This window comes from Leptonychotes weddellii, chromosome 5 (assembly GCF_054177405.1).
Source record: "Leptonychotes weddellii isolate Sample4059 chromosome 5, ASM5417740v2, whole genome shotgun sequence".
Taxonomy (NCBI): Eukaryota; Metazoa; Chordata; class Mammalia; order Carnivora; family Phocidae; genus Leptonychotes; species Leptonychotes weddellii.
The window spans coordinates 145,605,782-145,624,340 of NC_138373.1; the positions used below are offsets into that span (position 1 = coordinate 145,605,782).

At 44.0% G+C, this 18,559-nt stretch overlaps 1 protein-coding gene across 3 annotated transcripts in view; it reads left to right on the top strand.

The window, feature by feature from the left end:
• Positions 1-18,559, top strand: part of POLR3B (RNA polymerase III subunit B) — a 105,537-nt gene that overhangs the window by 73,593 nt on the left and 13,385 nt on the right. For all 3 annotated transcript variants that reach the window (XM_081822348.1, XM_081822347.1, XM_081822349.1), the window contains one exon: positions 310-452. In XM_081822348.1, coding sequence (XP_081678474.1) covers positions 310-452 — 143 coding nt within the window. The remainder of the gene's footprint in view (positions 1-309; positions 453-18,559) is intronic.

Below are 18,559 nucleotides of genomic sequence, written 5' to 3' on the forward strand. Positions count from 1 at the left end.
CAAGCATCCCATTTCCTTGTTTGCAATAAGGGAGTAGCTGCGTGTGAATAATACGTGTGGTGTGGGTTACATTGCCTTATGCCTGCCTCATAATAAGTGTTTAGTTAATGTTAGCCATTTCAGACTAGGACTGTAAAAGGGAAATTGTAACCTTTGAATTTAATGTTGAAAAACAAAAAGCACGTTTCAGAGTCCAGAATGGCAGTGTCAAAACATTCTGTGGTTGATATTAAATAAAATATGGCCTGTGAGCGATAGGTTCACAAAGGGCAGTTTGAAAACTTTTTGGTGACTTCCTCTTAATATTAGCTACAAAGGGGCAACGGATTCATATATTGAAAAAGTGATGATCTCTTCAAATGCTGAAGATGCTTTTCTGATCAAAATGCTGCTGAGACAGACCAGGCGTCCAGAGATTGGAGACAAATTCAGCAGCCGTCATGGGCAAAAAGGTAAATTGTGTCATTCCTCAACTTGTTTATAAAACTGAAAACAGTATTTATTAACCATGTACATGAGAAATGTAATACTACATTGGTATTAAAGTTATGCTTGTTTTATCTCTTAGGTTAACCTGTTTATATTTTAATGGCATTGAAAAAATGTACCACAGGATTGCTTCTCTTTGCCATTTATTTCATTCTTTTGCAACTGCTCCCCGTCCCCCAGATTATAATTACGAGTCCATTCTAGATGATGTATCTACTAAAGTACAGGTAGCTGTTTGAAAAAATTAATAGCAACACCTACGTTTTATGGAAGGTGCCTATTTGCAATTCTGTTGGGCCGTAGTACCGTGGGATGTCAGCACGAGAAGGCGCCTCCGGGCCCTGTACGGGGCCGTGAGGAAGTGCAGACCCCAGGGGTCAGGCAGCCAGGCTGAGGCACCGCTGGAGCTGTATCTTAGCCCGGGTCTCGTGTCGCCCACGCAGCGCCCTGCCCGCTGCCCAGCGGTCCCTCGCCCGGATGGGTTTCTCCACCTGATCCTGCCGGCGAGCCCCACTCCTCCCTGGTGGTTGCCAATGAGTTCTCATGCATTCGTGGCTTTGTCTTGTCTTGTTTTTTTTTCTCAAGAAACAGCACTGTGTCACTGATTAACTCATTCTCAGGAGGGTCCCTTTTAGTGTATATCCGTCACGTGTCCGAGTGGAACGTTGGCCCCGGGGTTTGAGCCGCCACGTGACTAGTTTAAGAATCACAAGAGCAGCTGACACTTTCGTGGCACTGACTGCGTGCCTGGCAGTGTTCTCCGCACGGTCCATGTACTGACTCACTGGCTTCTCACACGGGTCCTGGGAGGTCGGTGCTGTTTTCATCGGCATCTTACAGATGAAGGAACAGAGGCACGGTGACATGAGGAGCTTGCCCAGTGTCCCCAGTGGGTGGTAGGTCTGGTTTTTGGCTCCAGTCTGGCTCCAGAGTCCACGCCCCTGCCTGACAGCGGTGCCGTCCTGAGTGGCAAGCAGTTAGCGCTGTGCCTGCACATGGTAGGGCTCCAGAAGAGAGAGCCGTTATCGCTGGGTCGCTGACGTTGGTTCTCCTGCCTTCTGCTCTCCAACTTTGTGTCTCCTGTTTACTCATAAATTCCTAGTGCGATGTCTTCTTGTTTTTAATTGATTGGTCTGAAGATAATTGCATTTTATGTTCTTGCTCATTTCAACTTTTATTTGCTAAGCAACTATATAAAATACGACTGTTTAGTCAAATGAATCCAGCCTTAGCTGTCATTCCTTCCATCAGTGAAACTGTTCCAGACTAAGATGACTGTTTCATCAAAAACATTTTTAGTTCAGTTGACAGACAAAAGATTATTTTAGCCTGCCAGTATCTTATTTAAAAAAACTGATTTTATTCATGTGAATTTGACACTTCTACTTCATACAATTCCCTAAGATGCTAACTCTTAATACCTTTTCAGTGTTTGTAAACATCTCTTGAGATTCTAGTGTTTTCTGCTATTTACCAGTGAAAAATTCTCTGTGTTGAAACTGTTTCTCCCTTTCTCTTGGTCTAGACAGTTTCTGAGATGTACTCCTAAGTCATTCTGGGGTAACCCCATAATCTTGTTCACAGCCTCTATTTTACGTGACCTATTCCCTGGATAAGGGCAAAGCTTGATACTCTTCTTATAAAATGTTGGCACTGGATGCTTTACAAGAATGCACACTATAAGAGAAGGTCTTCATTCTGAATCAATTTATAAACTTCAGATATCCCAAATCCTCATTCCACCGGAGTATTTTGCAGAGTGGAAGGCAGGCAAACGTCTTAGTGATGATCCACTGTGTTCTAACTCCACTGAACTTGAAGACAGGGGTCATGACTTCATATTTTCATGAAGCCTGATAGAGCCTTTCTTATGGAGGATGCCTAATAGGTAGTTGATAATGGTTGAATATATAAATAAAATTGAAGGTAGGGAAGTGAAAGGGGACAGATTCAGTACTCTTGAAGGATTGATTTTACTCAGTTTTTCATCTGTACGTAATATGTGAGTGTGTGTGTGTATAGTGTAGACAAAACGGTACTTTTGAAAATGAGAAGCACACTTGTTAGTAAGCTGCTGTGAACACAGACCTCTGCAGGTGCAGACCTCTACAGGTACAGACCTCTACAGGTAAAATGTCAATGGGTCTTGGTGCTCTAACATTTTTTCAGACTGTCAGTATGATAGGGATAATGTTCATTGACAAAAGTGGTTTCTAGAAACTGCAGATTTTGGAGATCGGTTCAACCTTAAATGGGGCTTGACTTGTACATCTCTACGAAACGGGAAGAAGCCCTCCTGGGGTTAGGTGACCTTTCACTTGTAGTGAGGAGTTTATCTCACTAGTTTTCTTTTCCAGATGGCTTTTAATCCAAGGATGAAAACCTTCTGATTAGCATCGATTTCCCTTGATACCCCCTTCTCTTACAGCTTCATCAGATTTATTGAAAAGATTGGGGGAAAATGGGCAAACAAAAAAGAGGTAGTGTAAGCCTTAAGAAAGTGATGGAAGGAATGATGTACCCGTACCTAAACATAATTTTTATTTAAGTATGGTTTTTTAATCAAATAATAAAAGCACATGGCTTAAAAAGTCAAATAGTACAGAAAGGGGGGTTTGAACTGAAAAACATCAATCCCTGCCTTTTCTCCAGTTCCGCTTCCCAGAAGTAATTTCTTCTCGTTTTTACCTTCGTATTTCAAAATAATATTTTTAAGCAGTTTTATATTCACTCATCCATTTTAGAGATTACCTTCTGATTTTCTATTACAACAGATAGGAGGAGCTAGCACTTCGCTGCTTCCCTTTCTTACTCCCCACCTCCATTCCAGGCACAGATTTATCATAATTTGGGGTTACTTAATTATTTAAATTGCATTGTTTATGACCACATAAATATTGTTCACCCCCAAACCAAGTAGTTGAGTGCGTTTTCTCTATTGTATAACTGTACTTTTTTCAGAAGTTAACTATCTCGTTTTTAAAATTTGCTTAATTTTCTTATTCCTGTTACCATTCATCTATACCATCAACAGCCTCTCAACACAATTTCCCACATGATCAGTGGTCTGCTAGGACCATTCCCCCCACCTCCACCGAAAGGCCTCCTCTACAGGCCCCGTTCTTCTCGCTGCAGTGGTTTTCCTCTGAGCCCCCGCTTCCCACCCAGTGTGTTCAGAATGGAACCCCACAGGCCACAGGAGCGCTGGGCAGAGCCTGGCTCAGTGGAGGCCCGAGCGGCCTCATCCTGTGGGCCCCAGAAATGTTTTCAAGAAAGGTTAGAAAGTATTCTGCATTAGTTTGCTCTAACCAAATACCACAGACTGAGGCCTTAAACAACAGAAACTTACTTTCTCACAGTTCTGGAGGCTGAAGTCCAAGGTCAAGGTCGTGGCAGGTTTGGCTTCTCCTCAGACCTCTTTCCGTGGCTTGCAGGTGGCCATGTGGTCCCTGTGCCCTCAGGCAGTCTTTTCTCTGTGCGCCTGCACCCTGATGGCTCTCCCTCTTCTTACAAGGACACCAGCCATATTGGATTAGGGCCCACCCCATGACCTCATTTAGCCTTAATATCCTCTTTAAAGATCCTGCCTCCAAATAGGGTCACATTCTGAGGTCTCCTGGGGGTTAGGACTTCAACATAGGAATCTGGGGGTGGGGGACACATTCCATTAGACACTCTAGATTTGCTCAGTGGGAGTCATTTATGAAATTCCCATTTGAGGGGCGCTTGGGTGGCTCAGTTGGTTAAGCGACTGCCTTCGGCTTAGGTCATGATCCTGGAGTCCCAGGATCGAGTCCCGCATCGGGCTCCCTGCTCAGCGGGGGGTCTGCTTCTCCCTCTGACCCTCTTCCCTCTCTTGCTATCTGTCTCTCATTCTCTCTCTCTCAAATAAATAAAAACTTAAAAAAAAAAAAAAAAAGAAATTCCCATTTGAGCCCCTGTTTCTTGGCTCGTCCCATGTCATCCCCACTCCCTACCCCCCGCCACAGTGGAATAATCTGTTCATTCGATTGCTGAGAAAGGATGCACAAGAAGTAAATTTTGTTGAGATTGTGTATATCTGAACATGTTCTATCCTCATACTTGATTTGTACTCTGGTTGGTTATAGAATTCTAGATTGAAAAATTCTTTTCTCTAAGGATTCTGATGACATCGCTGCATTATCATCTAGATTCCATGTTACATTATTCTTGATCTGTGTGTATGTACACACATGCACCCTGTTTCACTCTCTTTCCTTTCCTTCCTCCCTCACTTGCCTCCCCTTCCCCGCAAAGCTTTTACTATCCTTCGTCTGTTCTTGGAATTCTGAAATTTTCATTCCTTGTCCTAGGAAATCAGGTACCTTCTTTTCTGGAAGTTCAAGGTCCTTCCATTTTCGGACATTCTCTTCTATTATTTTGTTGCCAATCTCCATCATGTTCCTTGTACCCTCATTGTCCATTTCCTTATCTTGATTTTCTTTGTAGGAGATTTGATTTTTATTTTCCAGATTTTTTAACCTATTTTAATTTCTAGTTAAAATTTTATATTTAGAGTCTTCTTTTTTATAGCCGTGAGTATTGGGGGACAAGTGTAGTTTCCTGGCTGTATGGGGTGGGGAAGTCAGGGGTCGGTGATTTCTTATTCAAACATTTATTTCTGCAGTAGGAGATTTGATTTTTATTTTCCAGATTTTTTAACCTATTATATTTTAATTTCTAGTTAAAATTTTATATTTAGAGTCTTCTTTTTTATAGCCGTGAGTATTGGGGGACAAGTGTAGTTTCCTGACTGTATGGGGTGGGGAATAGAGAGTCAGGGGTCGGTGATTTCTTATTCAAACATTTATTTCTACAGGTATTTATTAAGTACCTTCTAAGTGTCTGGTACCATTCCAAGTCCTGGTAATAAGCAGTGAACAAAACAGACAAAATTCCAGTCCATGTGGGGCTTACATTCCTGTGGGCAAGAGAGATAATGATACATTTTGAGATAAAACAAAAGGGGAGAATAGGAAGCATGTGGGGGGAAGGCATGTGGTCAGTAGTTGAAATTTCAAGTCAAATGGTGGAGGAACTTCACCTTCTTGAAAAGGTGGCGTTGAGAGAAGTAAGGGAGCAGACCCTCCCTGGCCAATGAGCACTGGAGGCAAAAGGAAGGCCTGGGGGGCCGGACGCCCGGCCAAGAGTGATGGAGGGGGAGGACCCTCAGGGAGGGCTGGAGGCCAGGGTGGCCAGAGCAGAGCCAGCGAGCACTGAGTCATCAGAGCCTCTCTGTGAACTTTGGCTCTTAACTCTGAGTAAGACGGACAGCTGCTGGAGGAGTCCGGGCAGACGAGGGAGATGATGTGACTTACTCAGGCTGCAGTGATGAAAACAGACTGGGGAGGCAAGGGAGAAGCATGGTCCCAGCCAGATGCTCTTATGGTAACCCAGGCGGGAGTTGGTGGTGAGTGGGAAAAGCATGATGATGGGGAAATGGTGGGAAGGAATCAGTCCAGACAGATTTTAAAGGTAGCACCCACTGGGATTGCTGATGGCTTGGGGTGACTGAGCCCTACGCCTCGTCCCGCTTTTCATCATACTTTGTGTCTCTGTTTCCTGAGCCTTCCACGGAGCACGGGGAGAGCGCCTCACGCTTCTCTGCAGGTACTTGGGTTTACCTTCCTCCTGTTAAGCCACTTGACTGTTCTTTACTGCTCAGCTTTCCCCGCTGTATCTTTATCTGTTGCCTATTCTTTTTCTTACAGGTTTATTTTTTCAACTCTAGTATTAGGTTTGGAGAAGGAGTGGAGCTAAACATAGGTGTTTCAGCAGTCATGTTTACTGGGAACCCCTGTGTTTGCTATTTGAGAGTGCTCAACACAAGAGTGCTTAGTGTGCTTGGGGTTATTTACTGCAATTTGTAGAGCTGACGTTAAAATGATTATTATTATTTCTAAATTAACAAAAGGTGAGAGGAATATTTAGAGCACCAGATTTTTGTCTGCTGACCAGAGCTTTGCCTCTAAGACTTCTTGGTTTTATTGGCTATTTTAATCATTTCTAATATTGAAAACTAAAAAATATTTAAAGCTCACACACTGAGAATTTCGACCTAAATGTAACAGTCATCATAAGGGTCAATTCTTAATTATCTGAGAATAGCTTATCTTTCACCTGGGTTATTTTTGTAGCTAAGGTCTACCATTTTGCTCCTTTCCCTGAATGCTACGCGTCTGAAACAAGAGGCACAACACTAGCAGATGTCTAGTTTTCGAAGTTCTTTTCAATTATAAATGAAATTGTGAGTTTGAAAAATAGCAGTGGTTCTGTTAAAATAATTGTATATGTGGTTAAATATCCAGAATACCATGTTGGCTAACTTAGGTAAGTACATTTTAGGTTCACTGAGGATAGGAAACACATCCTACTAATTTATTTCACCTCCAAAGCACTTGGCGCAGCACTTTGCATATAATGTGGTTTCCCGTGACTGTGTTTGTGGAATAATTTATTAAGTAGAGTCTCTTAAATGTACAGTCATAATAAGCCAAAATCATCTTCCCCAAATTAGTACATTTATTCTTCCTAGTAAATACCAGAAATGGGATGTGTCATCTTTGTCTAGACTGGTACAGGAACACCACCACCCAAGACTCCTAGCTCCCCAGCGTAACTGAAATCACAGGCCCCCCTCAGCTTTTCGCGCTGAGTGACTGACTATGCATGCCCACCCCAGGCACCAGTGGGAAATGGGTCTTGACAGCCCCAGAGAAATCTGTTTGCTCATATTTAAGTCACTGCTGTGGGCTCAGAACTCTGTTGGGCTCGTAGGAGCTAGAAGGACATCCCCCACTCTGCTAATGCCCATGAAGAGCTGACTCTGGACCCGAAGCAAGAAGTGAATACAAAGGATTTCATAACGGTCACAGGCTAAAGGACATGAGAAAGGCCAGTAGTGAGAGAGCAGTTGGGAGTTATTTGTGGGTACGAATAAAATCTTTGAGTTTGGAAAGACCTTTTAGACTCTAGTCTAGGTCCATCTTCCCGGAATAAGAATTCTTTTAGCGTATCTTTGGCAGGTCGTTTTCCACTTTGTGTGCGGCCTGTGAGGGGAAGCCCCTCCTGTTTTACAAGGCAGCCTGCCCTGTGGTGGTGCCATTCCGATGATTCCGTGGAGCCTGAGTGCACTCCTCCGTAGCGTACCCCTGTCGTCCTGCCCTGTCCTGTGTGGGTCCTGAATGGACACCTGCCCCTTTTCTTCACGGCGGCCCTCTGTTCAGCATTTAAAGAAGGCCTTCCAGTTGGGAAGAAGTAGGGCAAAGAGGTAGAGGTCTTGAGCCCTAACCAGGTGAGCTGTTTTATCTCTATGCCTTGGTCTCCTCGTCTTTGAAATGGGGACAGTTTCCTAGGAGTTGTCACTGGGATTAAAGGAATTGATGTGTGCAAAGCAGTGAAGCCAGTGTCTGGTGCACAGCCAGCAGCCAGTAAAGGTGAGCTGCCGCTGTTAGGTCCATCCCAGGTCCCTTGCAGACCAGGCAGACCAGGCAGAAAAGGAAGCTGCGGAGACTTGGTGAGTTGGCTGCAGGCGGGTTCTGTGAAATGGGTGGGTGAGTCAGTGGGACTCGTTGACCCACGGGAACAAAGAGGAAGGAGGCCCCAGGCCTGGTGTTAAGCTTGGTAAGTGGTGGCAGCAGTCACAAAGCAGCTTTGTCTCACTGAACTTGAGGTGACAGAGGATCATCTCGAGCACTGATGTCATTAACTCATTCGTTTATCGAGCTTCACTGTGTCCCAGGCAGGCCCCATTCTAGATACTGGAAACGCAGTGATAAACAGGACTGACAGGGTCTCTGCTCTCCTGGAATTGGTGTTCTCCTGGGGGAGGAAACAGAAGAAAAGTAAATGAAAATATGAACGTGATCATTTAAGGTAGTGTTAAGTGCTGTGGAATGGAAGACGATGTGGAAGAGTGACTGGTTTGGAGGTGAGGGGAATGCGCTTTAAATTGATGATCAAGAACGGCCTCATGGAGAAAGTGACATTTGAAGGATGAGAAGGAGCCAGCCAAGCAGAAGTCTGGAACAATTATGTCCAAGAGCCCTGAGGCATGAGTGAGCTTGATATATCCAAGGGACAGAATAAAGGCCATTCTGGCCGGTGCAGCCTGCGGAGGAGTGCTCGGTGTGAGAGAAGTGGGAGGGACACATCCCACAGCAACTTGTTCCTAATATGCTGGGAGCCCGTAGGGCGGTTGGGTGATGAGTCTAAGACCGGCACGAGGAGATCTAACTTCCAGTGTGAGAGATCACCCTGGAGTCCAGTGGAGAGCAGATTGGAGGGGAGCAGGGTGGCTGTCCGGTGGTCCAGGCAGAGAGGCTGGCGGTGTGTGCTCAGGAGGAGCCCTGCAGGAATGGGGGAAGTGATGCACTCGGCGTGTGCTCAGGAGGCCCAGCCAGCAGGACTTGCTGGTGGCTGAGGTTTTGGGGGAGGAGGGGCAGGAACTGAAGGTAAGGATGAGGCCTGAACAGTGCTGCTGCTGTTTACCAAGCAGTGGAGGACTGGGGAGGAGGTGTTGGGAGTTAGGCAGGGGCAGGAGTTGAGGACTGGGGCCTCAGGTCTGAGAACCCCCTGGAGACTCCAAGTGAAGATGTTCGGTGGGCACGTGGACATAGAGTCTGGAGCTCCAGGGGGAGGTTAAGGGTGCAGATAAAATGTGGACGTCATGTGCATGTAAATTTATAGCATTTTTTACTTTCTGCATTATAAGTTACAAGCATTTTCGTTCCATCCTTAACCTTTACAGTCTAATTGGTATTGTTACTCCTATTCTATAGAACTTGAATGTTGAGGTTCAGAGAGGTGATGAGTAGCTTGCCTGATCCAGCTCAGGGCTAGCAGAGCCAGGATGCGAATCCAGGTCACTGATCTGAGTACATTTCCCATTCTGTTAAATCTGGTTAAAGGTGACTCTTGTCTCTTCTGATATCCCATTGTCACTCTGCCCCCAGATTGGCATATTCCCTGGGAATCCCCCCTTGGGGATACCAAAACCTAATATTTCTTATATCTTTTCTGTCCTCCTTAAGGTGGTCATTTTCTCAAAATTCCCACTCTTGGATAAGCAGGTTTACATGGCTCTCCTCTGCCACCAGTCTGGAGTAAATACTAATCCCTGCATATTTTGTTCCAGAAATACCTGCCAGACCCCCATATTAAGACGTGCTCCTAATATAAAGCTGTGTTTGTCAGGAATCCCTTCCCTTCTAGAATCAACTCATTGTAAAACACGGTCCCCGTTCCCTTCTTTAATCAGTCCTCTGGCCAGACTTTCATGCCTTGGTTAAAATTCTGTCAAGAATTTGAGCAGATATTGAAAGGAAGTAAATTGAGCCCTCAACTTTGACCATTCTTCTGATTCCTCTGGCTAGCTGGGATAGTTAGGGCCCTGAGGGACAGTGAGGACAGTGAGCCGGTTCCGAATTCGCGTATGGCAGGCACAGCTCGTGGCATCTGCAGGGAACCATACAACGCAGCCTCCTTAGTGCGGGGCCCCGGAGGAGGAACTGCCTGAGGCCTAGAAGAGCTGGATGTTGGCAAGTGGGCCGTGAAGGGGATGGAGAAGGCAGTCCCCAGCCTCAGCCATGCTGTCCGTGGTTGCCATGAAATGAGCTGACAGAGTTCCCTAGTGCGGGAGTCTTCAGGGTATGTGGGTCACACCATGATTCCTGCAGTGACTTGGTTCTCTTTTGGCCCGGACACATGCCCGAGGAAGAGCAGTGTTAGCTGGACTTCAGTTTTCACTCTCGGAAGGCAGGATTGTGTGGAAGTAGTGTTTTGTCCTTCATAGCGTCACCTGCAAGTGGACACATATGTAGGCTCTATGAGAAAATATAAAGATCATTTTGATTTAATGTATCTTTATGCCCATTCCTTTTTTCCTCTTGCACTGAGAGCATTGTATTTGTTATCTTCGGTGTTCAGAACGCAGTGTGGCCCTGCAGATTGCCTGATTGTTGACCTTTGTTAATAGTTTACTTTGACGAAGCTGTGGTGAGCAAGGGTTCGCTTGGTACGCATGGGGTGTGTAGACTGCATTTCTGCCCCTACGGCTTCTTACAGTATCCTGTCCAGCGGTTAGAGGAGACTTCAAAATCTGCTTTCACAGACCATGAGTGTCTGTCCTGCTCAGGCCTGATCAGTTCAAAGGTGGCGGGGTCATGAGTCGCTGAGGGCAACAAACGTGCAGCGGAGGCTACGCAGCCGTGGCTGTGTGCCAGGGGTCGTAGCAGCTCAGGAGGCCGATGGAAGAGGACAGAGTGGGGGGTGAACTGGAGTAGGAGCCTCAGCACCGAGTCGTTGGGAGCCCACATCCGTGCTGGGCAACAGGCAGGCCGTGAGGTAACGGATCAGAGAAGGCCCGCTGAAGAATCCAAGTGTTGGAGCAGGAGCGGTTAAAAACATGACGGCCTCGTAAGCAGCGTCGCCTTCTGTGGCCACAGGAGTGGAGGAGCGGGAAGCAGCGAGCCAGGTGTGGAGGAAGAAGGAGCTATTGCGTGAAGAGGAGGGCGTCACAACGCAAATCCGACTCCAGCCTGAGCGGGACGCAGGATTCACTCACGGCACACTTTTTAGATAAGGGCATTCCAATAGTCCTCTAATGAGAAACTCAAAGAATTTTAATGAAGTACAGCCCTCCTTTGGGTCTTTGTGGGGCCTGTTATGTATCTCATCCCTAAATGCCACTGAATCCACTCCCCCCAGAAGAGCTGGGCCTTTTATCAAGAATCTCTAGAGCAGTTCATCCTTTGGTAGAACACAAAAGACTTCCATATACTGAAGTTGTGGATTTGTTGTGTTTGCTTACAAAGGAAGGAAAGTTTTGTTTAGTGTGTTTTAATCTCAGCTGGGAAGGAGTATTAAAACCCTGAAGTCTTGTTCTCTTTTCCAAGTGTTCTAGACCTCTGAGTACTTTAGAAGGACTTCTGTGATAGCACAGTGATGCTGCATGGGGGAAAATAGAGCAGAACGTGGGTCTAGAATGTTCTTTATGTTTTCTCTTCCTTTTCTTCATCAGTTTGTACACAGAGTTGAAGATAGAAAAAGACATCCACGTATAATGTGATGGGAGTCGTGTTTGAAACAAGACTTTTTATTAAAGTCAGAATTACATATTTAAGCCTCTTGGGAGCTTTGGTGTAAGTTCTATATGAGGGGAACTCATCAAAGGCAAACATTTTTATCTTGAGCCTTGTTTTTTCTGATGGTTATTTCATTTATGAGAAGGGTGAGCAGATTTCCTGCTTTTTTTAAAAAAAATTTTAACAGAAATTATCTGTCGGCCAAGTTAAGTTTCCTTTCAGTGTGTAGACAAACCAAATTATTATATTTCCAGATTTCCTCCTACTTTTGCTGCCATTCACAGTGAGGGAGGAAAAAGTGGACTCCTTTGATGTGGGGGGAGAAAAAAGCAATATATCACTTCCCTGAAAGAACATTTCTCAGTCTCTCATGTGAAAAAGGATTAGCACCTCCAACAAAGGTCCTGTAGATCACAGAATCGGGCAGCAATACCAAATAGTACTCCTAAGGAGAGGAAAAACTGTATTTGAGCAAGAGTGTTTGTCCTGGCAAACAGAAGCTTTTTAATAACTGCAAATCTGAGATAAAGGCCTACGCTCCTCGGAGTCTCCCCGTAAATCCTCAGACAGCCAGTTTAAACAGAGCGAAGCTGACTTTTGTTTTAAAATAGAAATATAGTCTTGTCAAAGTACAGTGTTTTCGTGGACCGGCTCCGAGTATCTGTGGTTCATAGGATCACGTATTTACAGATAAAATGGTTTGGAAGATTCTTCTTTGACCCTCTCCTATCAACAGCAGTTCGTTAGAAGGTGGCTTGCTTCTATTTCGCATTAATAAAAGTTATTCCAAAGCAAAACAAGTTGCTGAATTAATGTATTAAGTTAGTCAGCAAAACAAGTTGCTGAATTAATGTATTAAGATTTTGATTGAGTGTTTATTAGAAGAAAAGGAAACCAGCCCTGACTTCCCAGCACATTACCGAATCCTGACACGGTTGGTATAAAGAGGCTGTGGGAAGTAAGAAAATGCCAATCTTGTGTGGCAGAAAAGCTGAGAGGAAAGTTTGTTCGTTCAACCAGCTTTTTAAAAACTTTGCTTTTTCCAGGTGTTCATGTACTTCCTTTTTATGGATTCTGTTTTCTAAAATTGAGAGAATGAAAAGGCTCTGATTGAAAATAATAATCATACATTAATAGCACCTTGTACACATGTGGTACTTGAGGCGCCTGCAATCCGCTCTGCTAGCCTGAAGCTTCAAAGTCTGTGTGTCTTTGGCTCCCTACTTTGCTTGATCCTGCTTGAATGAAAGATTCTAAGTGGGAGGGGAGAAGGGGGCCAATGGAGCTAACAGTGGGAGCCCCGGGATGAGGGGTAGGATGCCAAGTGACCCTTCAGAATTTTGGTCCAAAAACAAATTTTGGGAACTCTTTAATGTGAGAAATCAGGATTATTTTGTCCACATGGACCCCTTAATTGTAAGAAGATTTTTATTTAATTTACTTTTTTAAGAACAAATTTTGGTCGTCGGTAGCTAGCTAGTAACCCTCTGACCTTTCAGTAAATACCCAACTAAAGCTTTGAAATTAGGGTGTTTAGTGTTTTATGGCCCAGAATAAAAATCTCCAATTCTGTTTCCAAATAGTGTAGCCTCAACACATTTTATTAAGCTCTTGACACATTCAGCCGTGTGTATTTTGTAAAGTTCCTATGGTTATTGTTTTACAATAGCTGCTTCCAGAAGCATTGTAAGGGTTTCAATTAATCAGCCCTTTGTGTGCTTCAGACTATGCAAATTTATCACATCAAACCATTCAACTGCTCATGGGAAAGCCGTGTAAAAACTGTATTGTCTTCTAGCGCCTCCTCTCATTTAGAGTGATGTTTTAATAAGAAAGCTAATCAAGTTTTCTTATGCATTATTTATCTGTTAACATGTAAGGAAGAGCCGAATTAAAATTATGTCAACTGGGATATGGCAAGAGATGTGATAGATCTGGAAGTGATTCAACGGCAAAACAAAGCTCATATGATTCAACAGTTTTTGTCTCCTCCCCTCCCCCTGGGGATTATTTAAGGTGCTGGTGTGAAAAATAAAAGAAGGTTAATTCAATAACTGGAAAGGAGGGAGGGGAAGAAAGGAGGAGCCACCTGTGTTAGCCTTCATGTTCTGATTTAGAGATGTACATTTCTGAATATAGAAAGGCTTATCGAGGTGAGTTCATTCAAAGCAAAAACATTTCTTCCTTGAGACAGCCAAACTGGAAAGCATTCGCGCTGCTAACCCCCACCACTCATCCAAGCTTTCATCACTTAGTCAACTCTTTTGCCCTAGAAGTCTGCAGCCCAGGCCCTGTGAGTTGTAAAGTTTTGGACACTGTCACACTAATGTGAGATGATCTGAACAGCCTGGCTCCCAGTGAGCTTCTTTTCGGCCTCTTCATCCACTTGGTGCTGCTTCTTCTGTTCATTAGGCTGGTCTCCTCTGCTCTGCTAGTTTGCTTCCTGCTGAGAGTAATTAGGTTTCTTATATAATAACAATTCCTTGTATTTAGATGCTGCCTTTCTCTAAGGACCTTAAAGTACCTCTCAGACATTAGCTCATCTGTTCCTCTAACACAATTGCCTCATGAGATAGGTGCTAATTATTCCCATTACAAAGACCAAACGACTAAGGCTCACCAGAAAGTGGTGCTTTCCCCCCACCCAGAGTAGTACAATATCACTTGAACAGCACAATATCACTTGAACAGCAGAAAGTCAAATTAAGGTCACCTGATTGCTTGATATCCTGTCTTACTTAGATCTGAGAGTCCAGGGGGGTGATGAGCCCTTTGCAGATGGGGACCCCCCCCCAATCCATGAACCTCATTAACACCAGGCCTGGCCAAGTGGTCACTCCTTCACTAAACACCAACACTTTTCTTCCACTGTGACTGATAGAGAAAACTGCCAGCAGCATTTCATTAGTGCAGAGACTGCTCAGCTGTGCAGAATAAAAAGCCTTGTCTCAGAGGTAAGTACCTGCAGAAGGTAAAAGTAGATCACTTAGCCCCCCGATGAGTAGTATTTCAGCAGAACCCACTGCCTAATCTGCTCTGCCTCATTTAGAGCATTCGAAGGGGGCACGCTGAATTGTATCTGTTTTCATTTTCAATATTCAGTCGTTTTAATCTGCACAGGACACCTTTCAAGTGGAGTTGGGTCCTGAACCTCTCCCTGACCCACCTCCAGGGCAATCCTTGTCCCACAGTGGGTGTTTGGTAGCTGAGGGAAAGGACTCTCTCCTCCCTCAGAAAAGGAAGAGGCCTAGCACAGATCAGCCTCAGAGCGCTACACTTAGTCCAAAAGCAGTTATACAGAGAGGATAGACTTCTAAATAAAAATTATAACAATTAAAAGGTGAAGCAGAGTGTGATATTCAGATGAGACTGGCTATCGAGAAAATAGAAGACCCTTCTCTGGTTGGTGCTCAGCACACTGAAGTCACATCAAAAACAGCTCTTGAATTAAAGATTTCATTACAGTTTTCTTTCATTACTCCTTTTCCTGTCTTGACATAGTACTAGAATGCATTCGTTTTTCCTTCTTTTTTTTAACCTCCTTCTAATTTTTTCTGTTTGAATTAAGATAGGTCCATTACACTAAAGCTAGTTAAGGGGGAAAAAAAGCCAAAAATGACTTGTGAACAAGTCATTTGCTGTTTATAATTAGAAATACTTTCTAAGAATGATTCATTACATTAACCGAACTTTCACTGGGCAAACCTATTCTTAAAATGATTTATATGTTCTGCGGGGCCCCGGAAATAGAAATAACAAATTGGCGTAAGATCCTCCAGTGTCTAGAGCATGACACAGGGAGAACTGTGACAGTGGGTCCCCAGATGTGCCTTTCCTCCGTGGCTTGGCGGTCAGACTTGTGGCTTTAGACTCCCTAAATTCTTCGCCTTTACAATTTGAAATGTATGTGGATGTTAATGGAATAGTATATTATCTATTGGGTATCTGTGGAACCGTTCTGCTCGTTCTGTGTTCTGCTGTCTCCTTATTACCTATTTTCATTTCTTAAAAGGTCTGTAGTGTAGCCTGTGGTCTGATTCCTGGTCGGCCCCTGTGAGTCCTTGACATGTTCTGGGGCCCCTTCAACTGGGGTATTTGCATTTTGCTGCCAGGAGGTTGTGCTATAAACAATGGGGTGGAGACACCAGCATGAGCCAGGGGATGAAATTTTATTTTAAAATCTGAAATGCTGTGTAAGCATTTAAGGTATGAATCGGTAATTGTTTCAATAACAGCTTCCATTAGATATGGTTTATTTGTAGTCCATCCTCTTTTCAAGGGTCCAGGGGAGTGTTTAACACACTGGAGCGGACTGCATATCATTTACATTTTTAAACCAGCATTAAGGGAAAGTGACCATAACTTTTGAGAGTTCTAAATCTTGGGAGAGATCTTACGCCTCCCTCCTTAGAGAAAACAGTTCTAATTTTTCATGTGAAAATAAGAAACCTTCCTTTGCTTTGATGAAGGATCTGGATGATTCTGAAACCGAGAGATACCTTTTTTAAAAAAAGGAAAGTCTGGTTCGAAGACCGAGAGCTCTCTTCTCCCCGCTAATGAATTCCGTAAAATACAAACTTTTAAAAATCGTCTGTCTCATTTGAGATTCAAGATCATCAAATTCTGTCTAAATATTTTGTTTTAACTTCTAAGCTCATTATGGCTTCTTTGTGTTAACTTGTATTAAAATCTGTCAGCTATGACTGGTCTCATAAGCACAGCCAGCGGACCAGAATAAGTTAATTATTTACTTGTGTCACTAGTGCTCTTCATCTAATGAAATGCACAGCTGTGTTAGATCTGCAGTTGGATGTGTAGCTTCCATTGTTCGGCGAGTCAGCAGAGGGTAGAAGCCCCAGTGATGGAGAGCCCTCAGTTCTTTCTGCTGTTCTGGCTTTCTGTGTCGATTTCATGGATCTTTTATCATTCACTTTCACACAAAACAAACAACACAGGGCTGTCTGCTATGGGAACCATCTTGGCATATAAAAGGGTTTTCAGAGCCTAAAGTAATTTTAAGTTAGCTAAGATTGAATTTTTGGCTTACAGGTGCCCTTGGTTCGGATGTGGCCAAAGCATTTCCTATAATGGAATGAAAAATTCCCAAAGTTACTGGTCTGTATTTTTAAATGCAGTGTCAAAAAGGGGCCCGAGAGAATTGCTTCCCAAAAAGGAAACCGGTACTACATTTTAATCAGATTTCAAGCAAAGTTATTAGAGATTCAGATTTCAGGGGAAGGAACATTGCTTTCATTTTAATAACAAAGTTGAATTGGCCTGATTAAATGTGTCAAGGAAAACTAAAAATACAAGATGCAAATCCCCTCTCTCCTTACCCTCCCCCCCATGGAAGTATTCCCTGCTCCCCCCCACCCCCAGCTTCTGTACCTCCTGCTCCTCACTCCCACCTTCTCCAGTGGAGGGGCGGACGCCAGCTTCCCCCTGTGAACCACTGCTGAAGGGTGCCGAGGTCTTCCTTTGGTTTTGTTTTTAAGGGATCTAGCCAAACCCTCCACCTCCTCACCAGCCAAAGTGACATTCTGTCCAGAGCACGTCCCAGGACCGGCCTCTGCAGGAATTGCCATTTTTAACATTTTGTTCACTGCTACACAATGTTGTTGCCGGTGCACCTAGATTTACAATTTGATCTCTTTCAGAGAAGATTTCCCAGTAGCCCGAGTGTTTGTCAGATAATTTCAGTATGGACAAGATGGATTTTGGGAGGGAAGAAAGAAAGGGTCACACACTCGGCTTGATTTAAATTCTAAGAATTGTAGTTGAATTTGAAATAAACTGAACTGAGTGATTGTTTCTGTGCTTCATGGAGGAAAGCATACTTTTTTTATAATAAACAGTACAATCTCAACCAAAAAGTCGATTAAAGTACCCATGTGCTCTTAGAATTGAACACCACAAATCTAATTACCGTATCATTGGCAGCCACTAGAAATCAGAATGTTAATAACCAATACTGAAATAAGCAAATGGCTTTCTTTTTCTTTAGACTTTAGCTCTTGGCGATTATAACACATCACAAAAATTTTATTTTAAAATAGTTTGAGTGATTATGTGGAAATCAAACTGAGGAATGAAAACTTTCTGGAAGAGCAGTTTCTTCTCAGTATGTACAGATGGTTGATAACTTTATATACAAGGGAAAAAGAATTTTATCTTAGTAGATATAAAAGGATCTTATTTCTTTGCACATTAGTTTTCCCATTTTAAATTATGTAGATTGGGGTTAACAGTCTAAATTATTCCCCTATCCCTCCTACCAAGAGAAGGAAATCAGAGGAATTAAGACAATTTAAGCAACAAAATCCCCTACAGATTGGAGTAATATGAAGGGAGTAAGGAAATATAGTTAATTTGAGAGACAGCAGTGTACATAGAGCTGGTAGGTTTTCGTTTTGTTCGGTTTCTGTTCTTAGAATTCTGCTTCTAATTCTAGTCTTTTCTTCCAAGAATAATTTGGCACTGAATTTTCTTGTTCAACTTTACAATTCCATCAAAGATCACCGTTCCGATGTGTTGTCAGCTATGGGAATTAGAATTCCTTAGGGCAGTTCAGGCTCGGCCAGGGAAGCCCCGGCCAAAGCTAGCCAGCCGGCCGCACTCTGGTCGCCTGTTAGCACCCCAGCCACACACGAAGACTTGTCACAGTTGTCTCAAACCACAGTGGAAACACACCTGTCATTCAGGTAGTTCTGATAGAGGAGTCGGAGCCCTCTGACTTGGGTACAGCAGGTAGCAGATCACAGAGGACCTGGCGAGGAGCAGAACTGCGCAGACTGGAAGCTTCGGGGACGGTGGCAGGGCCGGGGCCCAGCGAAGGCGCGGCTCTTCGGTCTCCGTGGCAGGAGAGGGTGGGCGGGCGGCCTGACGGCACCGTGGTGCAGCATGCCAGCAGGCCAGTCCACAGGCTGCGGTCCTCTCGGAAGGACCGCCGTTTTCAGATGGTTTCT